This window comes from Hibiscus syriacus, unplaced genomic scaffold (assembly GCF_006381635.1).
Source record: "Hibiscus syriacus cultivar Baekdansim isolate YM2019G1 unplaced genomic scaffold, ASM638163v2 tig00110328_pilon, whole genome shotgun sequence".
NCBI classification, from domain to species: domain Eukaryota; kingdom Viridiplantae; phylum Streptophyta; class Magnoliopsida; order Malvales; family Malvaceae; genus Hibiscus; species Hibiscus syriacus.
This window is the reverse complement of record NW_024062685.1, coordinates 8,050,938-8,077,432: the sequence shown is the minus strand read 5'-3', so window position 1 is coordinate 8,077,432 and position 26,495 is coordinate 8,050,938. Positions and strand designations below refer to the sequence as shown.

The following is a 26,495-nucleotide window of genomic DNA, read 5'->3' as shown; positions in this document are numbered from 1 at the left end:
AAAAAAAATAACACTAAAATAAGGAAATAAAAACATTAAATAAATCAAAAGAAAAAAATGAAATAAAAAGTAATAAAAAGTAATAAACTAAATGAAATAAATATAAAAAATGAACCCATAGATGAAGGACCATATATTGAATTTACCAAAAGTTTAAAAGCATTGTATTTTTTTGTTTGAACTCACGCATGCAGGAGCCTTTTCTAAGGCATTTGCAATTTAATTTAAAACAAACTTTCCCTGTTAGTGCTAGCAACCAAGCAACCTTCAGTGGTAGCCATGGGAACCGAGAACTCTCCTCCATTAAGCAACAACAACCCAGCAATTCCCTCGGAAATCTGCAAGTACTCGATCGGCATCTCACAATGGAAACCCAAAATCGACTTGTAATCGAACCCCTCCAAGGGCAATCCAGACAATGACTTGCCCATTAATCTCTATAACGACTCACGCCTAATTGCAACCGCTCTCTTGCAATCACCTAATTCCGATTCCAACGAATACGAAGGAATTGTTCCCTCCACAACAGATTTAATTATCTCCTCGTCTTCCTCCGTTAAATCTGTCAAAGGCTTTTCATCGAACAATTTCTAGACAGCTAATGTAGAGAGCTATAGATGAGTATTCGATTATGTCGATTCGATCATCATCAAGCCTTGCATAGTTAAATCCTAGAAGATAATCAACTTGTTCTAATTGATATTGCAGGGCCATGGAGAAGGAAATTAGTAAAGCCTAAATCTCAACTCCATAAGTGGTTCTCAGTATTGGAGAAATAGCAGTAATTTGAAGTGAACATTACCTTTCTTTTTTAATCAAATCAGAAATTGATAAACATAGATGCAATGATAACATCATATAATTATTGTAAGATAAGCACTCCAAATCATCCAAACAAACCCGTGAAGAAATTCAAACAAAAGATTATTGAAAAATAAAATAAGTAGGCCAAAATACAACAGATCTAAAGTTCACATCACTTATCTCAATAGCGATTCTTAAGCTCCTCGAGTTGCTGGTTTAACTGCACGATTTTAACAAGAAAACTAGTAACAGAGAAAAGGATCCAGTACAGAATAAGGGCAGCGACGATGAGGAATGAGTGGCGTTGGCTTAGATAACGTCTTTGGTCAGTCCGCTAATTCGATTGCTGGTTCAAACCGGTGGCTCCTTGGTTTTCAGCAAGCAGTGATGGACATAATCCAGGTTCAAAGGATCCCAAAGTCGAGCCATCTATCAATCTTCTCTCCGTTGATGTTTTTTTGTTGTTGAAACTGGTGACGTTGAGACTCTAAAAAGCGCTGATTGGAAGTGGAAAACGTGTAGCGTTGGTGGTGGAATCGGGTTGAAGAAAAATGATGTTTAGTTCAACGTAAGATCAATGAAACCAAAATGCAGCTCGAATGGATCCCAGTATTGTTGTTGATGATCAGTTTGAACTCCCCCTTCTGTCATGGACATATCACCTTATAAGCACATCCTTTGCTTTGGCTTCCCCCCTTCCCAGATGTGAGTTGAGGAGATAATGGGTGGTTATGAATGTTGTAGGAGTAGTGGAGGTTGTTGAGTAGTTGGAAATGGGCCCTGCAAAAAAAATAAAAGAAATAATAATAATAATAATAATTAAATAAATAAATAAATAAATAATACAATAAAAATATAAATATAAAACTCGGTCAAAAAATGGGTGTCTACAGATGGTAATTGCCCAATCTGTGTAACACAAACAGAGGATATAAACCATATTTTTCAGCACTGCATTACCGTGACCCCTATTTGGACAATACTAGTAAAAAACGAGAGCTTACAGAATTTCCTAACAACGGACATAAAAAATTGGGTTGAAGTGAATTTAATAAGACCAAACATGTTTGCTAAAGAAAGTAAAGATTGGGAAATCCTATTCAGATCGGTATTATGGAACATATGGATCATGAGGAACTCAATTGTCTTCAACAATCCTATGGAAGATAACACAGGAATATTAGAACGCAGCCGCAGGATGACAAATTCGATAAACAATACACATAGAGAAAAAGACTAGGCGAACAAATCACAGCCAATTGAATTGGTTGGTCCAACGGTTTGGCTACCTCCATCAAAGGGATGTGAGAAACTTAATACAGATGCAGCCCGTAAAAATACAGATGGAAAAGCAGCATGTGGAGGAGTAATCAGAGATATAAATGGAAAATGTTGGATCGGCTTCAAAATATTCATAGGAATATGTTCTACAATGGAAGCAAAATTATGGGGAGTATATACATGGCTAAGATGTGTATGGGAACAAGGAATCCAACAACTCATAGTTGAAGTAGATAGCCTCGAAGCAATACAGACACCGAAGAATAGCACAAACAAAGAAGGAAATCTTACCATAATACCGTATATAAGGGAATTGATAAACCCCGATTGGAACGTTAGAATGCAACATGTCCGAAGAGAAAGGAATAAAATTGATGATAAACTAGCAAGAAGCGTCAATTTCGGAGATAGCCAAACCAGAATCCTAAAGGAACCTCCTGCTGATATAAGCTAACTCTTGAGTGAAGAAGGCAATTAGGTTCAAGTAATTAGATAGTTTTCATTTTCTTACCAAAAAAAATATTTTTAAAATTTATTTATAATATATACATAATTTTTTATAAATGTAACTATTTGAACTCGAATCTTCGAGAGGAAACGACATTCTAATTTATCATACTTAAATCATTTAATAAGTTCGAAGAGGGAATTGGAATAAAGAGAATAAATGACAGTAGGTTGCACTACGTACACCTCGGCTCATGAGTAAGTTATGTCAGTGACAGTAGCTGACTGCCCCAATCCAAATATTCCACTGCTCCCTCTTTTTGAGAGTTTCTGTGAACAGCTCAGCCTCCCTTCCTTTAGGCAAAGCCATGCCCAAGGGACACTTATGTGAACTCAGGGCTATGATTGGTGGAGCAGAGACATGTACAATGAATGACAGATGAAATGGGGAAATCCAATCCGATTAGACTCCTAACATAATCCAAATCCAACCAATAATGAGAACATAACAATAAAACCCCATTCCTTCATGTTCCCTTGTAACTTTAAATTCTGATTCCTGCCACATTGTACCATTCAGAGGATAATCCTTTTAGTTTTAGACAGCATAGGTTAATTTTACCCTCTTATGGCCATGCGTCTCGTTTTATCACCTCGACAAGCTCTACATAGGTCCAACCAATAGCTTTTAGGCACTGGTCAAACCTTCGCCTCTTTTGTTTCATGGATAGTTACTTTCCAAAGAAGGGGAATAATATATATATATTCAAAGCTACAAGGAGGCCAGGCCAGCCCAGGCCAGTTTAACACTGTTTAGCCCATCAAATTATTTGAGATGCTAAAGACATATACAGGTTGATCAGGGTTAGTGCCATTTCGAGATGAGATGACTGAGATGAAACAAGTATGTACAATGTCGGCAAAAAACAAAGCATGCCCGTGAAGTAATTTGAGATGTTTCAGCTGGCGAAATCGAAGTATCTTGGATCGTCTGGATAATGGTATTCCACGTTCAACTGCCATTACACAACAACAACCTTATTAGAGCAGATGGGAAGCCGAGACGGGAGTTTATTTGTGTGTGTGTGTGTGTGTATATATATATATATATATATATATATATGAATGTAGGAAATTGCATTACCTTGCCCTCGTCTGCATCTGAATGACGTTGAGGGAAGACAACTCTGAAGTCATTGTACAAATAGAACCTCCGGTCCCCGTTCTTGTCAAGACAGGTCTTTTGTGGAACTGATCTTGGATCAGATTTACATCTCTGAAATGACTTGGACAATTTCTTGGGAGAAGGGCAAAGGAACCGGAGATGAAGAGCATATCGTAGTGAACCAGCACCGTGAGTATTTTCATTGATCTTAACACCACCATGGGAAAGTTTCCGGTCAGTGCAGGTGTACCCCTTGCACTGCTCATTGTTGCAGCCAGTCGTTTGTATCGAATCCAAACCTTCACTTCCTTTAACTTCATTACTGTTCAGCTCAGCAGAGTTAGGATTAGAAGATGCTAGTGTAATCTTCTGACGCACGAACGTCTACAAACAAGAGAAAGATCTTACAATTATAAAATTCATCATATTAAAATGTGCATGAAGATTATTGCAGTGTCAACCCTTTTTATACAATAGTTTATCTGTGAAGTGCAAATAATTTAGTAAGAAAGATACCTTTTTATCAACAAAAAAAAACAATCTCTTCAATGGCTAAAGAAAAAAAGACAATGCTGATTAAAATTCATATTACCTTGGTGCCAGCTGGCATGTCACTCAGATCATAGTTGCAAAAGAACGTATGAAGAGGTGTTTTCTCTGGATTGCTAAGAACCTGCATAGGAACCCACCAAGAAATATAACCCATTTCTGACATAATACTCTAGACAGGGTAAGGATATGATAAAATTGTCTGTAGATTGACGCGATTTAAGAGGTCCAACAACAAATATGATAGGAAAACAAAGAGCTAGCCAGTAGTAATGGCTAAATTTTCGTTGGATGCCAACCAAGGCCACGCGTGCAAATCCAAGTAAAGTTAGAAGGCTAAAGAAGCATGCTATGAAAGCTCAAACACAGAATAGCAATTAGCGGCAGGCCTTTTTTGTTAGTTAGAATGGTAATAGTTGAGTTTCACTAACATCAAGACACTGACTAGCGATTAGTGGTAGGCCTTACCAATTGTATGCGCCCTTTCACAGGAATATGCAACCGGCTTCTAACAGGTTGTGATTCATCATTGCTAAGGCCTCTTTTCAGCTTCTGATCTCGACATTTATTCAATGAATTCCTTGAAAGATCTATGGATGCGTAGTACAGGAGAGAACAATCTCCATCCACACTGGTAACAGAAAACGGAAGTTTCTGTGATTGTGGTGAGAAGTTCCCTCCAGTTATGCTTAGAACGGCTAAGAAACCATCAATCCTCTAAGCATACAAGACATAAGTAGTAAACATATGAGAAATGCAGTCATCTGTGAATGAAAATTTTCCTATTCAGACTTAGAAACAGAACAAGTAACTAAACTTAAATTTACAACTAACCTGATTGTGCTTTCCCAAAAAGAACCTTCCAGACAATAACGACTCCTCAAATGAACCAACCAAGGACCTCCTAACAGGAAGTCCACCCAAGCCTTTTATGGATCTCATACATGGAGATGTGGGGGATGGTTCGTGACAAAAAGGCCAGATTACTGCAACAGCATTTTCCAGAGAAGAAGGGTGAAATTCTTTACGAACATAACCAATATCTTCAAATGATCTGCTTGAAATCTCAAACTCCTCTTCTTCAGGTGCAAATATAATACCAGATTCAAACCTTTCAACTGACTGTTCTGAATTCTTTAGTGCTGAATGAGAATCATTGGTATACTTCTTAAGATTCCTGCATCCTCCAATAGCTGTTATCCGTTCACTGTACTTTGGACCAAGTGGTGATAAAGAAACAGGTGAAGTTACAGTTTGGGGTGATATAGATATTGCTCCACTTCTAGACCTTAATTTACTTGATTCTTGGAATCGATCAGGGCCAGATGAACACGACAAATTACAAGAAAGATGTGATTCCTTGTTTTCCAGTAAAGGTCCGTCTGTAAAAATAACCGAAGTTGTTCCACCTTTGTTATATAGATCGTTTCCATGTTCAAAACAGCTTGACAAAGACCAGGATGATGTCGTGAAATTCATTTTGCCGCCAACATTTGCTTTCTTATTGTCTTGTGGAACAGAAGCACTGTGCTTATCAGCTAAGAAAGTGGAGTTTATTTGAGTGCTGCCGTAGCTAATGTCCAGAGGGTCACCACTAAATTGATCTGAGAAAAGCATGTTATTTAATGGAGACAACAGTCGCTTCCTGACTAATGACACACTAGACTCTGTTTCATTAGCTCTTACACCAATAGGAGAAGAGTGAACATCACTAGGAGCTCCCTCCAGTACCTTAGTAGTTCCATGAGATTCAAAACCCACAATCCTAGAAGCAGGGTTTTGGACTTTCAGTCCACTTCTAGAAGCAGCAAACGATCCAATATCATTGGCATGGCCAATTTTCAGCCCATGAATATTGGGTGAAGCATTCATTTTCCCTCCGGGTTCCTCTGAAAGCTCCAAAGAAGTTTTCCTTTGAAAATCTCCTAGTGAAGAACATAAGGAACTCCCGATAGTCTGGCCAAAACTTCCTCCGCGTATACAATCTAAGCCACAGGTGCTGACCCCTGAAAACTGTTGTGGGCTTTGCAAAAATGCATCTAAAGATGCTGCTTGACCTTCCTCAGAACTATCATCTGAGGGAACTTGAGGCAAACCCATTCCTGATATTGCAAATAATGTTGAACCAAGTAATGTAAGTGGAGCTAAATAAGTTATTCCTTCTCTTCCTTGCTCACACTTTCTTGCTTCTATTACTTTTTTACGTTGCAGTATTTTCTAATCAATTCTAATTATTCAAATTCATCTAGTTCACTAATAGCACGAACACGATTGTACTATGTATCAACCAACAGCATCCACATCTCAGCATCAGTTCTATTGTGAGCCACCGTTGAAAAATCCAAGCAGAAACTAACCATCCAATGATAATGAGTAGCACAAATCTTTTGGCCTCCGAACCAGGAAGCAACGAAGCACACAGAATTCATGTCGCTAACAAGAAAAATCATGGCGATTGCCTGGCGAAAAGTGCCAATTAAAAGAGAAGCTGAATAAGGGTAAAAAAATCAAAATAATCAAAACTCAGTTCAAATGTATTCGTGCATGGTATTGCCAATGTGTACTCAATAAAATTCAAAATTTAATCCATCATGCCTTTATAATCTTCTATTGAACAATAGAATTCCATCAAAAGATAAACAAGCCGATGAACACCATGAGATAAGACAAATTAATGATGTGTAAACAGCTCCTTCAATCAACACAGATGAGCACAAAGCTATATTTTAAAACCATATCGAGAGCAAGATAGCAACTAAACTACCTCAAAATCAATACAGTCCAATCAACTATGAATCCAAAGGAAGAACAAACATGAGCAAGAGAACTCAGAATTTGTTTCCAACAAAAGTAATTACAACGAGCAAATGACAATCTATAAGACCTTAGAGGGCTACAATTTGATTCCTTGAAACGATAAAGAAGACGTCAATACAAAGTCCAAAAAAAATAACGCCAAAACCACTGAAACAGATTGCTCTCACGGAACCCATTCACCAGCGTCAACCAGAAGCAAGCTTAACAAGTTATCAGTTATGAACATCAGCATACGTAAACAAATAAATTCTTCCAGCCAAAAAAACCGAAAAAAAACAGTTCAGTTTAAAAGCAAGTCCAAGCGTGATTAGAAAAATTTAAAATTAAAAAGACAAAAAAAAACCAACATATTAAAATAATCGATGCACGCACCGATAAAGAAGGTTGCGATCAAGTACTCCTGCTAGATAAATCATCTGAATGATCTGCCCATATATGTAAATATTGATATCTCCACCAAATTAAAACGGAATGCTAAACAAGAAGATTGAATTAAAAAAAGGGTAAAATTTAAAATAAAGATTAAATTTTTTTCCTGTTTTGCGTCTTTTAGGAGGAAGGAAGGTGGAGGAGGAAAAGAAAGAGAAGGAAGTGTTGAGAATGTGAATGCGAGGAACGATGACACCCATCTCTCTCTCTGTTTATACTCCCAAGATACGAAATTTAATTACTTTTAACAAGTTCAATGGAAATTAATTTACCGTCTTTCTTTCTCTTTCTGTTTTTCTACCGACCTTTTTAGGGAGAAAGTGGTTTTCCTATATAAAAGTACCCTTAAAAAAATAAAATTGCAAAGTCTCGCGGTAAAAAAAATATTCCGTTTGTCGGCTTCCTCGTGCAGTAAGTGTTGGAAAAAAAATTCTTTATATAGGATTTTATTTAAATTATTTTATGAATTTGAGTGTTTGTTATAGTGATCTCATTAATCGTCAAGTGTTCTATAGGTCGTCAAATGTTTCTTGCGATAAAATCTCCTCTATTGCAACAATTTTTCTCTCTTTCCTCGTTATTGCAGCTCCATAGGTCGTTAAGTGTTTCATAGGTCGTCGTGTGCTCTTGAAGACCTATAGAATTCACTATGTACTCCTGGAGACTTATGATGGTCACTGTAGCCATCATCTTATTTAAGTAAATAATTATTCGACTGCATTATGTGAAGAATTTTTTTTCGATTAGATTATGTAGAAGTAAAGACGTTACATGTGTACGTTTATTTGATTTGATATTTTATTCGTAATTGATTTTGAATATTTGAGATAAGTTTGAGGTGGGTTAGTAAAAGAGATGTGAGATTAGAATAACATCCCAGTTGGGCTCAATACCATCAAACCCACAATAATTAAACAATTAAATATTTTAAACAGAAATGTTGAATTTTAATAAACAGAGTCCTCTGAAATTTTAAAATTATCTTATATTTTAGATTTTTTTCTATATATTTTTTATTGAAATTTTTTTTCGTCACCTGAAATTTTATAAATTCGTCCCCAAATTTTTATAAATTTATGTTCATCCTTCCTAACATAAAATCATGAGTCCGTGCCCGAGTTTGGTCTTTGTTAGCCCCACCATAGTCCATAAGTCCACCGTGAACGATGGCTTTTGGGCACACCCTTTCTCGTTTCTGCAACTATTAGGTTTGGAGTTTGACAATTGTGGTTTACGTTTATCATTGATAGAGAGATTGCAATTCAACCCCAAAAAAACAGTGGAATTATAAGGTGGTTGATGGTCGTTCAATTTGCACACCTCTTTTTCTGGCGAAGTAATTTATTTTTGGAATTGGTGATCCAATGCAAAATGGGGGGATCACGTTGCAACAAGAAGAGGATAGGGTACGTGGCAGAATGGGAGGGGACAAGCCCGTAATCTTCTTATCCTCGAAACTTATTTTCTTTCAACACCACTTGTAAAAGCCACCGGCCAAAACTGGTCACAGAAGGCCGGTTGTATTTTTAGTTTCTTGTTGGCGTCAGAGATGCACTGCCCATGTTAATGGGTCAGGCCTCTGGTTTTTTGGCTTTAATAAATTGAGTCGGCCTACGTACACAATCACAAATAAGAAGCTTCTGCTCTGCTCTATTGGTAGTTAAAGTTTGGGGATATTAAAAAATTTAAACTGTCATTATCTAGTATAATTTATGGCCTACCTTTGTCCAGTGGTAAAGTCAGCAATGTAGGCCGCAAACCAACTCCAATTGCGTCTTTTACGGGAAACTATCATTCCATCCCTTCAAAACTCAATTCCCACAGTAATTTCATTCCAAAAAAAAAACTCCCACCAGTAATGATAAACTGATACAATTTTATAGATTTCGCATCGTACTCGTTCTAATTGGACGAGAATGAATATAAGTTTAGCGGATAGTAGGTGGTTGTAGATTTAAAAAGTCATATCTATTATGTGTAGTGGATAGATGATGAGTTTAAGACTTTACCTGTCCCTTATTTGCTCGCTCACTAATTATCCACCATATAAATTTTGGACTATTATGAATTTAGGTATAATTTCAGAGAATATTTTATAAATCTTAAGATTTTATAGGACATGACTTGTAATTTAACCAAATGTTAGGTTATAAACTCAATTAATCCTTCATTTATTTTATATACTTCTTAATGGATGTGTTTGCTTTATATTTTGTTGCTTATGGAATATTTGAGGTTGCTTTCAAGAGGGTATGAGCTACTATCGGTAGGTGCGGGATGGGAGGTGAATATCCAGTTAGGTAATTGGTGTGGGGTGAATTTGAGAATATATCTAAGTGGACGAGCGTAAATTTAAAAAAAAATTACGCGTTGCGGGTGGTGAGTAGGTAGTTAATACGAAAATATTACGTGAATATAGAGGTATCCGCACACCCGCCCGTTTATCATCTCAAATTCCCACGTTAAACACTAACAAAGCAAACCACCTACTTGCCCTTTTAATATACTCTTTCACCCGCACCAATTACACGCTAAACTTATGATGGTGTTGCAGGATTGCACGCTTCTGATTTATACGATGAACACCTCAGATCTTAACAAACCAATCTGTTTTAGATGCTCTTTTTCACGACATCAGATGTAATTATCGGTATTTTATTCATCTTTTATTACAACTTAATCATTGTTAATACGGATTTTGAATCAATGTAAAACTTTTTAATTTTTATATTATACAAATAAAACTTACATATATACGATGATGTTATATATTACATTGGACTAATGTATGTTTTTGTCACGAATATATTAAGTGATTTCGATGGTTGAAAGGACTGTTGTTTTCTCTTGAGATTCTAAGTTCAAACAATTATGTTTAAAGCGTGTCTGTGCATTGTTAATAGGTAAAAAAATAAAATAAAAATGATTATTTTATTTTCAAATATTAATGATATAGAGTTAACAACAAACCTTCACAATAGAAGGGTGTTCGGTTGTTATGTTCAAGAACAAACTCATTTATAATCTCGTCTATGAGCTCGTTTATAAGCTTGTTTATGACCTCATCATGAACAAGCTCGTTTACCTAGTTTTCGTTTTCTTTTTTTTTCACATTTTAAATATTGGTGATGGTAGAGCACAAGAGATCGAGTTGGTAGAGCACAAGGTTCTTAACCTTGAGGTCGTGGGATCGAGTCCCACGGAGGGCATTTCATAATTCGGAGGTCTCTTACGGAAGCTACTCTCAACTTAGTGTTGGGGGTAGCCTACTATCTTACCTCCCCCTTACCCCATACATATAGGAAAAAGGGACAACCATTTTTAAAATATTGGTGATGGTAGTGACAAAATTGAATGCGTGATGAAAATTAAAATTTAAACTATAAATTTTAAAGAGTTTAAACACTAATGGCATCATTTTTACCATTTTTTAACTTGAAAAGGTAAAACTAAAAACTGAACATATAAACAAACACTAAACAAGCATTAAACTAACACTAAATGAACATATTCGTAACATTCATGAACATATAAACGAGCACATTCACGAACATTAAGTGAACATATTAGTGAACAATAATAAAATACAAACACCTTTAAATAAATAAACAATATGAATACAATACTATAAATTTAAATGAATACGAACCGAACATGAACGCCTTAAAAAGGAAACAAACAAACACGAACATTACATTGTTTGTTCAAACTCGGTTTGTTTACACCCTAATATGGGTGTATTGTCAATAACTACGAAAGATTTTAACTATTAATATTTATAAAATGCCATATACTAATTTATTGAGTATTGACTTTATGAGTATATATAATAAATATATTGAGATAAATTTTACCTGAACTTAACCCAACCCAACCTCAAAAATTTTAACAAGAACAAGAAAAACCCTTTCTATCCAAAACTAGATCTAAAGAAACGATCTTACTAATTGGATTGGTCTAAACTTCAATTTTAATTTTTGATAATATATACAATGGTCTTCCGACTATATAATACATTTTATTAAGGCATATGACTATCAAAAGTTACAAATAATCTCCTAATTATAGGATGTTGCTTTGTTGAGTCATTCAACAATTAAAGTTAAAAACGGTTACCCAACTATTCATTATGTTCTAAATTCATCATTTTTTGTTAAAAAATTGATAGTGTATGAGCTGGATGTCAATCTTCTGTCCGATATTATAAATTATATCCTAGAATCTTAAACGGATAACGTATCTCAAATAGAAGATTAAATCCATGCCCAGTCGTTAAATTTTAAAGGAAAAAGAACAAGTTGGAACATAATGAATAGTTGGGTGATCATTTTGTAGCTTTTAATAATCGAGGGACCCAATAAAGCAACATCCAATAATTGGAGGATCACTTTATAAATTTTAATAGTCGAGGGACTTAATAAATCAATGCCCTATAGCCAAGGGACTATTTGTATGCTTTACCCTTATTTTTTTTTATCATCCTAATTATGGAGTTTGGTGGATGAGGTTGAAGAGTTGGGTTGGGCAAAATAAAGAACTTGTAAATACTAAATAGTGTTCTTCATCCTCTCCTTCTTCGGCTCCATTGGCTTGACAAGAAGAATCCTATTTGATCATCATGCCGTTAGAATTTTGAATCCAAACCTGCAAAATATTTTTAAAAAACCCGCTCGTGTCTGCCTTGTTCCCTTTCCAACACAGCCGAAACATTATTTTATCAGAAGAACACATTAATTGCAGAATCATCTTGAAATTGAAAGACAATGAGAGAAGAATCTCTTCACTTTTTTAATTTGGCTCCAACTCAACCTTCATGTCAAATTAACACAAACCCTAGAACAGTCTCTATAGATTGTATCAATGGAAGCATATTTTCAAAAGGGCATTGGGTTCTTACTTTCATATGTTGGGTTGGGTGTAAGAAAGAATCAGTCCCCATGTGCAAATGTCTTTTCCGCCAATCACCGTTGCCAAATGTTATTATAAGAATATATCGGAGGGATCGAAGGGAAAGGTGGATCTTGTTGTCTTTTTAAAATTTTCATATTATTGATAATAATTTTATGAATTCGACATTTAACATAGAATTATGCGTCCACCTTATTAATACCTACAGTACAACTGTATTTCTTTTACTGCTTTCTCGTGCAACAATGTGAAAAATAAGAAATTTTCTCATCTAATAACCACTGGGACACACCTCAATAGTTTCACACGAGCTTGGTGATGAGGGCTGAGGAGGAGAACCAAAGACAGAGCAGTCTTCCACTGTGAAATCAATACAACTCGTCTGATTTCTGCCAGAACCATGTTTTTACCTTTTCTCTTCCTTTGAATCGCCTTGAAACTCAGCCATTCCCCAAGCCTTTCCTGCTGAACACCTGCAATACAGAAAATCCATCACATCAAAATCTTTAATGTTGCTGGCACCTTTATGTTGCAGGTATTTGTGCTAGCTAGTATAATTCGTACCTGTGTTGGATGAAGTGATTCAGCTGAGCCAACAAGGCGAAACTGATGCAGGAGCCCCGAGTTTTGGTCTCATTTGAACGCTTCCTTTCACAGAAACCAGAGCTTTTCTCATACCGATTACTCGATTGGTCCGGAAGCTAAAATCGGTTTCTCTTTGCCTATGGCCTTCCAGTAACCACTATTTCTTGCGTTCTTGTTGCTGTCGTTACCATGCCTTCTGCTAAAGAAATACTTGTTTTCTTTCACATCGCCTGAAAACCCACAAAACATTAACATATACAGGTGGTACTAAAAGAATTAAGGTTGAGATTATTAAATCGAATGGGGAGCTAACCAGGCTGGCTCCAAGGATCGGTCTGCAAAACATCGAGCTCGGGAATGACAGAAGCAGGTAAAGGAAGATTCAAAGCTTTTTCTTCAAGTAATGAACCACAAGCTCTTCATCTGTAGGATGGACCTGTAACCAATGGCATCTTCACTCCTCCATTAACAGCAAAGTTCTGACCTTCCATGCTAACCTTAAGCTCGCTCATCTCGATCTCTTAAGTCCCAAACCTGAGCTGGCTTAGATGATAGGAATCAAGCAAAGAAACCCATGTACGGATGAGAAAAGGAAACCCAAAGGAAAGGCAAAGGGAACGAAAGGGGAGACTTGTAGGGAGAAGAAAGGTAAGAGAGGTTGTTTTATATATAGGAGAAATGGGTATTAGCCAAAGTGGAAAACAACTCTTCTTATTTCTGACTCGGAGGAGTCGGGAACTCTTCGTTGACTATAATAAAATAAGCAACATTGCTTTATGTTGACGGGTCCTTTCTTACACAAACGTGTAAGAAAACATGTACCCTTCTCCCTGGTCAAGAACCTCTTCTCTCTCTCTCCCTCCCTCTCCCTCTCTCTCTCTCTCTCTGCAAATGAACCACTTCGGTGAGTTGTTATGTTGTGCAAATGACCTCTCCCGGGTTAATTTACCGCTGGTTTAACCATATTATGTTTAGGGTAAACTAAATCAAATACCACTAAACTTTAACCCTTGACTCTTTTATACCATCAAATTTTAATTTTTCAATTTTAACACTAATGTTTTCTTTTAAATGCAATTATATTACTCCGCCGTAATGATCTAACAGGATGATGACATAACAATTGTGCTTCGCAATGTTGATGATGATTATCTCAGCAAAATACGTCATTTTGACATGACTATTTTGATGCTCGTAAAGCCCAAAACGACGTGTTTTGTTAATGGAAAAAAATGCTTTCCATGGGATTTAAACCAAATATCAATTGAACCTAATGAGCAATAACCAATCATTAGATTAGCTTAACTTATTATAATTTTAAAAAAATAATATATATATATTAAATAACAATTTGACTTAATATCATTTATTTAATATTATTTTTATTTTTATATTATCTTATTAATATGATTTATAATAAAAAAGATAATATTTTTTTCAAAAAAAACTCTAAAATATTAGAAATTCTCAATTTTTCCCAAAATCTAATGCCCTGAGTATCAAATCTCTAATTTTACCATTGTCATTATTGAATCAACGATCACCGCCCACCACTTCCGTCATCAGACCTTACCACTAATCACCCACTCCATTATTGTTGGAAATCAGTGAACGATGTGCTAATTGATCGTTAAACGTTGAATGTGAAATATTCTGATCGAACCATGAAGACGATCGATTGACGAGAAAATGGCGATGAGTTGCATAGCGAGAGGAGAAGGCTTCAGTGCGATGACAATGAGTGCTATCGACGATGATGATGGGTGAATTTAGGGATTGTGATTTAGAGTTTAAGATTTTTTGGGAATTTAGGGTTTTATTTTATTTTATAATTTAAGATTTTCTAAAAAAGCTTTTACCAAATTTCCTCAAACAAACTATATTTTAGGGGGGTTAGCGCCAAACACAATCATGCGGAAACGACGTTGTTTTGGTGAGATGACCATGTCAACGATGTCATAGCGCGACTGACATGTCATCTTCATTTTAGATCATTAACGACAAAGTGACATAATTACAGTTAAAAAAACGTTAGTACTAAAATTGACAAAATTAAAATTTTAATGGTATAAACGAGTCAACATAGTTTGGTCTACCTGGTGTAGTTCCCCTTATGATTAATTTAAAATGTTATATAATGTTATATTGCTATGAGTTTTGATTTGAAATGTTCTTTGTTTACTCTAAAAAGTTACATAATTGCTAATAATTTTGGCTACAATCAAGAATTTTTGATAGTAACCTTTACAACATAATAATAATAATGCAATTTACATTTTTTGTTACGGAGAATATAATATTTTCGATTTCAACATAAAATATTACTAAAATTACTCTAAAGAGTTACACTTGATAAATTTTATGTTACATTCGACTTTATCATTTTTTAACATTATATTAATTTATTGTATCTTAGACTTATCCTACTTGTTTTATCCCTTCATTTTCATGGACCCACAAAAGCACACCATCCAAACTATCCAAGGGCTCAGATCATGCTTGTAATACATGATTCATTGTATCCCAACCGCCCATTTCAAATGCCCTCAACTTTACAGCATCACGATTAGCCTAAATAGTTCAGTAAGAGATGGATGACAGTTTTTGTGGTTAACAAAACTTGTTCCTTAATTCCCTCAATTTTTTTTTTAAATTAATCAATGATATCTATTTATTAATCGATTAATTCAGATCGGGTGCTGTAGAAGAATTCCTCAACTTCGATTCATCGGTTCCTTGAGTGTGACGAAAGGGAAAACCTTAGAATTTACCCAAAGTGAAAGGTGGGATCCTTTTGTTTCCTAAATTCCAAGCCTTGAAGTTTGATGATGGGAATGAAGATTTTTATGTTTGGTTAACCCAACTTAATCATGCACATGGTATTTGGCTGTAACTGTAAGTCTTTGGCTTAGAATCAAAGCTTTTAGTTTTGGTTTTTACTCCCCAACTAGATTTGCTTCATAATGTTGTTGGTCATGGAATATTAATTATCATTTATCTTTTGACCTTTCACATCTTTTTACAGCTTATGTCCCACTCAATATTAACTATCACTACACAATTCTATAATGAGATTAGGGGAGAAAGTTTGAATACATGGCCAAATTTTGTTATTGGTTCGTTTAATATGTATCCTCTATTTAGGGTTAGATATTTTTAACGATACACTCTTTTTCTTCTTCTTTGGTTGCCCTCCAGTTATAAGGCTTCGTCCTGACTAATCTAGACCAACCCAGATCGCATACTTGACTTTAGTGGGAACATAAATATATATTAAACGAATTAATACAAAAGTTGGCTATAAATACATTAAACTTAAATTTAACTAAAGATAACATAAATACATAAAGAGTGGGCCGAGCTTTCGTCCCTTCAAAATTTTTGATATAATTACATTTTAGGTCCCTATCAATTTAAACTTAAGTAACATTAAAGTTTTGTCTCTTTAAAATTTTTAGATTAAATACTTAATATGTCCTTATTATTTGAAACTTAAATATTTTGCAATATTTAATTATAGCCCTGTCTATGATTGCAAGATTAGAATGAAAAACTAACTAGATCCACAAAGTATACATGGTAGGAGGACTAAGAAAAGAATTTAACCAAAAACAAATCAAAGTTATGGCCTTATGATGAAAGTGCATTCTAATTTACTTTTGTTTTCCACCCAACTTAGGTACAGAGATTGGTTGTGGGAGACACATTCTTTAAGTTACTACAATTTGCATGTAAATTATATATTAAAAAAATATTCATATCAACTCTAAGGAAATGCTTTGTTCTTTTTACTCATATATATATATAATTTAGAGTAATTATAAGTTAATATTGTTTAGATTATACGTGTTTCTATATACAATTATTCAATTGAATCGAGTCGAGTAAAGAAATTAATTAATTGAGTTGGCGAGTCTTATTTTAGAATTTAAATTTTATTTGAGATTTTTCGAATCGAGTTTATAAAATTCTATTCGAGTGAACTCGAGTCAAGTTTTTGATTTATATTCAAATTTGATTGTAAATATTATATTGTTATGATGCGAAATGATCCAATTTAACATTCTCTCTAACCATAAGTTATACGCATATTTTTTATATTTTTTCACATTATCAAATATCATCTAAAATTATATAATTATTATAAGTTTATTTTTTAGAATGATACATTTTGAGACAAAATATTGTTGAAAATATAAAAGTCACTGAAATATTGATGAAAAGAAAAAATACAGTAAAAAATAAAATTGAATAAAATACAAAGTTTAAAGACTAAATCAGAAAAAGTAAATTTATTGTTTTTTGAATACGAACTAAAGTTACATAATATTCTATAATAGTGGGGGATATGTGATTCGGATTCAATAAAGGATGAATTAAGGGTGAGTATTTGATTGAGTTCAATTGAATCAAATTAAATGAATTAATCGATTTGATGATTCGTACTTTATCATTTTAATTTTATTTGAATTTTTAGAGTCTAGTAAAATGTAAATAAATTATTAATGTATATTTGAATGTGATGATATTTTTTAATTTTATTGTGGAATATGTTATTATGTAAATAGACTATGTTTGGGAACTACGCCCAAACCAAATCATGTTAACCGTGTAAAACCTTAAAATTTAGATTTTTTATTGGTGTGCCGCTCATATCTTTTTTTTTTTGTCTTATTGATCGGCGACGGTATCAACTTAATGTTAGTTACAGATCGTCGATATTATTTATTGTCTTTTATTTTTATATTTGTATTTGTATTTTATTTTTTTATTTTCAAAAATCTACATGTGTTGCACATTTTTCATGTGCCTTTATGGCATATTTTCTTATGTTTTTTTAACATGTTTTTCGGTTCTTTAGCCCTTTTTTTTCATTTTTTAAGGGTTGATTTGACATCGTCACAACTAATTAAGATGGCGTTTATCTGATCTTGTTGATTTTCCCTGTTTGGACCTCGAATTGGATTTTAGTACCCGATTTGCGTTCGTGAATAACTTTTCACGTCGTTCGAGTTTGATTTGCGATTTTCGATGACCTTTCAATATCTTGATCTCTTTTTGTGATTCGTTTGCCGATGCGATCAAATATGTTTGTAAAACCTTAAAAATTTAGATTTTTTATTGGTGTGCCGCTCATATTTTTTTTTGTCTTATTGATCGGCGACGGTATCAACTTAATGTTAGTTACAGATCGTCGATATTATTTATTGTCTTTTTTTTTTTATATTTGTATTTGTATTTTATTTTTTTATTTTCAAAAAATCTACATGTGTTGCACATTTTCATGTGCCTTTATGGCATATTTCTTATGTTTTTTTTTGCATGTTTCGGTTCTTTAGCCCTTTTTTCATTTTTTAAGGGTTGATTTGACATCGTCACAACTAATTAAGATGGCGTTTATCTGATATCTTGTTGTTTCCTGTTTTGGACCTCGAATTGGATTTAGTACCCGATTTGCGTTCGTGAATAACTTTTCACGTCGTTCGAGTTTGATTTGCGATTTTCGATGACCTTTCAATATCTTGATCTCTTTTTGTGATTCGTTTGCCGATGCGATCAAATATGTTTGTATCTATCTTTGTTCGAGTTTATTGGTTAGATTTAATCTTTCTTTGTATGGCCATCTTATGTTGTAGTTTTGTTTCAATGATTATAGTAAATTTTCCTAGCATGTTTTTATTTACGATTGTGATTGTAAAACTTATTGTAATTGGAAATATTAATGTTTTGAATAAAATTAATTGTTTCAAAAAAAACAATTACATATATTTTCCTTTATTAGAAAATTAATCATAATAAAGTTTATATATTTGTAATAGTTATATTATATTGGGTTAATACCCATTCATACATGAAGTATATTAATTTTAGTTTCATACATAATGTTTAAAAACTCTTAATTTCATACATGATGTTTTATACTGTTAACAGGTTCACCCATTTCAGTCACGAAAAGTGATGTGGAACCCTTAACAAAATGTCACGTGGCATTTTAGAAATGGGTGACGTACATGCCATGTTCCACGTGACACCCATTTAAAGTGTCACGTCATCTTTCGTGATAGAAATGGGTGAATCTGTTAACGGTAGAAAATATTATGTATGAAATCAAAAAAAATTAAACATTATGTATGGAACTGAGAATTTAGTGTACTTTATGTATGATTGGGGTAATTAACCTTTATTATTTAGTGACATAGGATAAGATGAAGCCCAAACCAAGATTCTATTCCACCGGACCACCTGTGTACATTTGTTTTGCTCTCGATATATTCCAATATTTTAAACTCTTGCTCTCGACATAGGTAAGGGCATGACTTAGTGTTGTTGTATCTCGTTGCATTAATATTGCGTCGCGGTGACTTCTAAAATCGTTACGATGCGGGAGTTATGCTGCGTTGCGAACGATATATATATATATATATATATATATATATAGTTTCTTATGATTGGTACAGAGGAGGGAGCCATTATGTTTTACTCTTGAAATCAAGACAAGTAAAAACACAGAGCAAACCATCAACAATAAAAAAAGAAAAAACCATTATCCTCTTCCTCCGCCATACTTTTCTGTGCCAGTCTTCTTCTGTTGTTTGAAACAGTATGATGGAAGGTAAGAAAATCAGAGCCAGAGAGCTCCAGCTTGTTTGAGTAAAGGGTCAAGAGTGCCATTGATATGAGAAGCCATGACCCTATCCATGCCCACAGCTTGCCCCCAATGAAAAACAACAGGAACAGCGGGGAGGTACCCAGCAGCCTTATCAAAGCCTTTCGTATCCCTCCCTCTGGGGTCTTGATCAAGTTCAATCACGGTTGGGTTAACTCCATGCCACAAAACAGCCTCTTCATGGCGTGGCACATGCAGTAACTGCTTACACCGAAGATAACCACTGCATTCTCCGAAGCCGACCTCTGTATCCCCTCCAATGGGTCCCCAACAACACCACCACCAGTCCTCGTGTCGGCATGTAAGATCCCCATGAACCTGTCGTCCGGCAATGCATTTTCAATAGCTACAGGAATCGATAAATATAAAGAAAGCGTTAGATTTGTGATTTTGGGTAGTGACGAATACATGATGGTTTTGAATTGGTTGGTATTTATAGACATAAAAGAATCCAAAAATACGTGTATAATTTTATACACTTTCAATGACTCAGATGAGAATTAAAATTAAATACGATAAAGAAGGTGGGTGTGAGAGGAGATGATGAGATCGAATGTGAATATTTTCAAGGTCTGTGATATTCTATCTAGGGTGTAGTCTATCCTGGATATGGTATGTTTCTTTTTTTCTCGATTGGAGTAAGGTGATTGAGCGTTATTGTCAAATAGTTGAGATTATTTAAAACACATACTATTTTATAATCACCTTAGCTAAATAAAAAAAAAATATTCCTGAAGGTTGATGCAACTTCTTGCACTTCAAAATAAGAATACACACATTGATGACATTTTAAATATTATAATTATAATCAAAACTAATATTCAAATATGTATGAACCTTAACTTGATTTTAGGTTTAAAATTTTCTTATTGAGTTATAAATGAGACGAGACATGTTCAAGTCGAACTTTATAATTTTAAACACGTAAACCTTTTGATTAAAATTGAGTTTAATTTTAAATTTTTCGAGTTGAATAAATTCAAACACCCAAATTCGATTGAGTTAGTTTACAATCCTAGTTTGGGGTTATGATTAAAATGAATAGTAAAAGTCTTTCGACAATTACTGATGACATGCACCTCCTAAAATATAATAGATGCATTGAAAGAAGAAGCATTAATTGATATTTAGCGTGCAATAATTGTTCTCTTTTTTCTAAAAAAGATATTATATTAAATAAAAAAATAAATTAATAATGGTTTTACGTCAAGGATTTCATTTATTTATTTTTAATGTCATAAAGTCTGCCTTAATTTTTTTTTTTTAAAATCAGACTTGATTTTAGATGTTTGAAAGATAATTAAAAATGAAAGGCTACTTTATTGGCGTGCTTAGTTTTGGTCAAACTGACTGAAAAAGCACCGAATCCCTTACCTCACATGAACCAATCAAAATCTTCCACGTAGCAAGCTACGAAAATTATTGGCTTAACTACTTGAATGACCACTTAATTATGAGATTGATGTTGAAATAACCCTCATTTTCAAAATTTTATCAATATGATTACTTAACTAATTAATTGGGTTCAATATAGCCACTTTCCATTAACATTTGACGAAAGTGTCGATGTAGCAGTTAATGAAATTGATATAATTATACAGTTGATCCTCATTGGTTTGGTCCAAATTTTAATTTGATTCAAAAAATTAACCCAATGTACCATGCGACAACCGATTATTGAGACATATTTTAATAGTGACACGTGTCATAACCTGAAATATTACTACGGGAAGGAATTAATACATGACCTAACATGCCTCAACCATTGAGGCAAATCCAATTTTTGTTATAAGTTTATCAGAAATTTTATATACCTTGTTTTAAATTATACATAAAAAAGAAAATAATAAGATTCTAATAAATAAATTATATTTTATATATACTTAAATTAAATAACTTTTTTTAAAATTATTTTTAAATGATTCATAAATTTTAATAAATAAATTAAATTGGTTTTATCTACAATTATTTTTAAATGATTCAGAAATTCTATTAAATTGATTAAATTATTCTTTTTTTAATTATTTTTAATTATTTTTAAATAATAAATGAATAAAAATATTATAAAAAATAATATATAATTTAAACTCATTTAAAATTAATTGTAAAAAAGAAAAAATAATTTAATTTAAAAATGTAAAAATTTTAAACTCATTTTTATTTGTAAACCTTACATTAATTAATAATTTATTTATTAGAATATTATTTAGGTGGTCATTCAAGTAGTTAATCTTATAATTTATTTATTAAAATATTATTCATTATTTTTTGTGTATAATTTAAAGCGATATATATATATATATATATAAATTTTAATAAATTAATAACAAAAATAGGGTTTACCTCAGTGGTTGAAGCTTCCCACCTTTAATCCTAGGTATTGGTTTGATTATCTGCCTAGGCATCAATATTTTGCTTGTGCTTGTTTTTCCTTTAAACAGGTTATGACATCTGTCATTATTAAAATACGTCTCAATAATTGATTGACACATGACATATCTTGATTATAGGATTAATTTTTTTAATTAAATTAAAATTAAGACTAAATTGATAAAATATATAAACATCGAGGAAAAAATATATAATTATACAATTTTTATTAACTATCACATCAATACTTCCGTCAACTGTTAACGGCAGGTGGTTATATTGAACTCAATTCATTAGTTATGTGGTCATGTGGACAAAATTTTGAAAATAGGGGTCATTTCAACACCAACCCTATAGCTAAGGGGTCATTAATGTATTTTACCCAAAATAATTCCACATGATTGCTGAACCTATTGGGGAGTATAAGAAGATTGAAATAGAAGATCCTAACTTGGACTTTTCTTACAGTGTCTTATTTACTGCAGACTTTACTCGAATCTCACCCTTTTTGTCGTTGTTTCCCTTTATCGTCGAAACTATTTTTCATAAATTAAAAAGGGGAAATATATAAACAAAGGCAGTGTAAAAAATGGAAACCTTGAAGATCGGATCTAGTCCCAGGATTTAACCTAATCTTGTTGTCTGTAATTATATAAAACCCTCGAGAAAAATAGAGCTCCAAACGATTCTTTTCGTCTTTTTATTTTAAAGGTATTCTATTCTATTTTAATTTTATTTTGTTGTGATTTTAATTCCTGTTTTTTTTTGATTTTCAATCTTTTTGAGTTTTTCTTTAAATTAAAAAAGAAGTTGAAGTGTTGGAGTGGAGGGAGCTGTGGTTTTGGAATCTGGGTATGTTCTTTCATTTTCCTGGTAACTTGAACTGAGTTTTTTTCTTTTTTTAAAAAAAGAGAAACTTTCTGCTCAATTTTCTTGCATCTTCTTTGCAACCAAAACAAAGGGTGTTTTTATTGTTTGGATTTTTCTCTAGGAAGTGAGGTTATTGCATTTTAGTGGTGAATTTGGGGTGATTAGGAATTTTATTTTCTTTTCAAAGTAAAGATTTTTACTTGTTTGAATTTGGTGGAAAAGTTGAATATTCAAATGCCAGACGAGGACTTGGTAGAACTTAAATTCCGATTGTATGATGGATCGGATATCGGTCCATTTCGATACTCACCTGCTTCAACCGTTGCTATGCTCAAGGAAAGAATCGTTGCTGAGTGGCCCAAAGGTCAGTGCTTCAATTTAGGGTGCTTTGCTTTAGTGTTGTCTCTAGGGATAGATATGCATAACTGATTTGCTTCTTTGCATTAGTTGTTTATAGTTATGGCTTGATTGAATAAAGCTCTCCTTGACTTTAAGATAATGAAGCGGGAAGTTTGTGCTTAGATTTCTTGTTTCAAGTTGTTTTGAATGTAGCATTTAAGTTGGATGGTTTAAAAATGGTGCAACGGCGTTGGTCATCTGGTTGTTTCACCTTAACAATGTTAGATTTTCGGGTTTTTCACATAATCCAGCAGTTTGGTTTTTCCCATATTCATTGACGGCATTACTGGTCACTGCGAAGCTTAAGTTTGATAATAAACAGTAACCGGTTTGTACAAATACACCAATTTTCTCGCATTTTGACAAAAGTGGCCATGGATATGGTGTTCACATAGGAGACTTCTTAAGTTCTTTTTAACCCCAAGCAGCTCCACCTTCTATTTTTGGATCCAATAAGTGGATTTTTATTCTCCAAAGTGATTAATTTTAGTTTGGATAAAGTTGATATTGCTTGTTCATGCATTGATGAAGATATTCAAGGTTTTCTCTGCCATCCTATTCTCTGTTGGTTTTTGGTTGTTTTAGACTACTATTCTTCCATCCTTCTGTGCTTATGGTTAATGACCGGACGTCCAATATATTTTCATTACGTGTGTGGATGGTACTTCTGAGATCGAACAAGTTTTTTAATCTTTGATTTCAATTTAAGAGTAAGATGATCTTTTATTTTATTTTGTAATACTTACTGAACTAACTTTGCAAAGCATAAAACTTTGTTGTTTTTTTAATCCTTTTGGTTGTTAGGATGCCTTTTTCATTCATCCTGCTTTCATGCAGTCAAATTTCTTGTGTTGAAATCACTTTGTAGTTACAATTGCAATCGACAATCTACTCTCTTTGCCGACTATGTATTTTATTTGTTTCTTATGCCATCTTCTTGTTCTACTATGTTGTGTTGTGTGATATTATACCATCAAGGTTAGCAATGGCTACTTGAAACTACTGATGAGTTTACTTTTGCGCATCCGCTTTGAAAGGTTTTACTCATTTTGTTTTGAATCCTTTGAGCTGGTAATCTAGGACGATTTCGAGGATACCTTGCTTACGAGAATATCGTGAATTTTCAAGGTTTCTTCGAAATTGTTGCACTATATCATAGACTCTATTCATACATGAGCAAAGATCTAGATAAAAATAATGTTGACTTTGTGCTTCCTAACATTGGATCTGAATTGTTTCAATACGTGTTAGATAAAAAGTTTGATCCCAAGGTAGCCAATGACATCAAGCTGATAAATGCTGGGAAATTTTGGAGAACGACAAGACTGTCGGCCAGTGTAGAGCACCTTTCGATGATCTCCCTAGAGCGGTCATCACCATGCATGTGTTGTCCAATCATCTGTAACAAAAGCGAAAACAGGTACTCCGGTCTCGTCATAACTTATCCCATTTTATACTTTCTTATATATGTTGAATTTTAAAACGTGATTAATCTTTGTATATTAGCAGAAAGAAGGTGGACGAGGCGCCACAGAAAAACTTATGTTCATGTTCCATATTGTAAAGTGAACTGCTCCTGTTCCATAAGTAGAACAGTGACATCATTATTGCATGGTATGTTTGAGGGCGTTCTCGAGTAAACAGTGAGTCGGTGACGATGTATTCGCGTCTTTATAAAAACGGTTTTTTTTCTTCTTGCATTCGGTTGCTGCCAATATCTATAATGGAAAGCTTATGGATTCATAGACATATACACGAATCATCTTCCAGCCATGATCTTGATCCAATACTGTATTTAATGCCATATTTACTACTAGCATTTCATCAAGCAATTATAAATAAGGAATCCACTTCCATGTGATTCCATTGCATTAAATTTGCATAGCGAAGTCATAGCTTTAACATGAGCTAAATGATACCAGGCTGTATAGGCACCCCTCATTTACCTTGATCACGGGTATGCTTCCCTTTCTGGCAAGACAATAATTGCACCAAAACGACTCTGCAGATAGATGCTTGTGACCCATTGAAGGAATGTTCCAATCTAATCTGCAAAACTAGTCCTTTAAGTTTGGGGTATTAAAACCAATCCCGTCAATCCACATATTGCCAAAATACATTCACACGTCTTTGTATTCTTGTGAAGTTTTTTTCCTGATAAATTCCACCACTTTTGCTTGCCATTGGATCTCTCCATCAAGCTCATCTTCAAGTACAAGATAAAATGATAATGCTTCATTAGATATTTGATTGAAACCAATCAATCATTCATACAGAAAGTTCTCTCATCTCTCTCTACAAAATCTGCTGCCATGAATCCAGTGATTCCCTTCCTGTTTTTATCTCTGGTAACTAAGATATTATCTTTGCAAATTGAGTCAGCAAAAAACAATGGTCAAATCTCTGTAATGGGCCTTGTTTATTGTGACATTTGCTCCAACAACAGCTTCTCCAGACACAGCTACTTTTTACCAGGTGAAGTGTCTTCAACAAACTACGATTTGTTCCTTGCTCTGTTGTTTTGCTCTTTGGATATTTGCTAAGTAACAAAATTAAAACGAATAACATGTTTTCCTAACCAGGTGCCGAGGTTCGAATAGACTGCAACTTCAGGGCTTTTGTTCCGAAAACAAGAGAACAGATATCATTCTCTGTCAACAGAACGACAGATATGCGTGGGGTATACATGCTGGACATACCATCGGTGATGGGATCGAATGCGAGGAGGCAGCCATTGCATCGACTTGCCAGGCAAGCTTAGTTGGGAGCTCATCTACTTCGTGCAACATTCCCGGTTACAGTAGCACAACAGATGAGATAGCAATCAAATCCAGACACCCCAATATCTGCATGTACAGCCTATCTGCATTGAACTTCAGACCATCAAAAGAGACGTTACTTTGTGTGGGATATAATTCATCTCTAGTTTTATTAACACGCTAATCCCGGTTTGTAGAAGATAGATACGGTCGCCTTCTCCTAAGCTATCCGGTGAAGGTTCTTTCTATTTCCCAGTCTGCACATAACACAAAATGGAGATCCTGCGCTATCCTTTCGCAGTTGCCTTCCATCCTTACTTGGTGCTCATATAAGGACGAAAAAAGAGCCATATATTAATAGGTATTTTCATCCTTTCATTGTTTTTTATGCATATGGAGTCAAGGTCAAGCTTGTGGACATACATGATTCATTTACCATATATGT

General features: G+C 33.9%; 1 protein-coding gene and 4 pseudogenes across 2 annotated transcripts; 2 read left to right on the top strand and 3 right to left on the bottom strand.

Annotated features, from left to right (window-relative positions):
- Window positions 1–3,286: 3,286 nt before the first annotated feature.
- LOC120118652 lies at window positions 3,287–7,670 on the bottom strand. Of its 2 annotated transcripts, none has more exons than XM_039138668.1 (6): window positions 7,436–7,670; window positions 5,081–6,734; window positions 4,715–4,963; window positions 4,290–4,370; window positions 3,677–4,081; window positions 3,287–3,548 (listed from the first exon to the last, which is right to left on the bottom strand). In XM_039138668.1, the coding sequence occupies exons 2-6, from the start codon at window positions 6,344–6,346 to the stop codon at window positions 3,492–3,494; spliced, it is 2,058 nt and encodes a 685-aa protein (XP_038994599.1). In that variant the 5' UTR covers window positions 6,347–6,734; window positions 7,436–7,670; the 3' UTR covers window positions 3,287–3,491. The 2 variants fall into 2 exon arrangements, with proteins under 2 accessions (XP_038994599.1, XP_038994600.1); XM_039138669.1 differs by having other exon boundaries at window positions 5,081–6,705.
- Window positions 7,671–12,840: 5,170 nt separating this feature from the next.
- LOC120118373 lies at window positions 12,841–13,823 on the bottom strand (annotated as a pseudogene).
- Window positions 13,824–19,583: 5,760 nt separating this feature from the next.
- On the bottom strand, window positions 19,584–19,989 carry LOC120118772 (annotated as a pseudogene).
- Window positions 19,990–22,525: 2,536 nt separating this feature from the next.
- LOC120118757 lies at window positions 22,526–25,406 on the top strand (annotated as a pseudogene).
- A 116-nt stretch (window positions 25,407–25,522) lies between these two features.
- On the top strand, window positions 25,523–26,495 carry LOC120118372 (annotated as a pseudogene).

Bases quoted from the DNA above. Each gene is read 5' to 3' on its own strand.
- LOC120118652 (XM_039138668.1), bottom strand. From the start codon at position 6,346: ATGGGTTTGCCTCAAGTTCCCTCAGATGATAGTTCTGAGGAAGGTCAA. The intron at 4,371-4,714 runs GTAAGGCCTACC...GTTCCTATGCAG, and splicing joins TGAAAGGGCGCATACAATTG to GTTCTTAGCAATCCAGAGAA. The intron at 3,549-3,676 runs GTAATGCAATTT...GTGTAATGGCAG, and splicing joins CAGATGCAGACGAGGGCAAG to TTGAACGTGGAATACCATTA.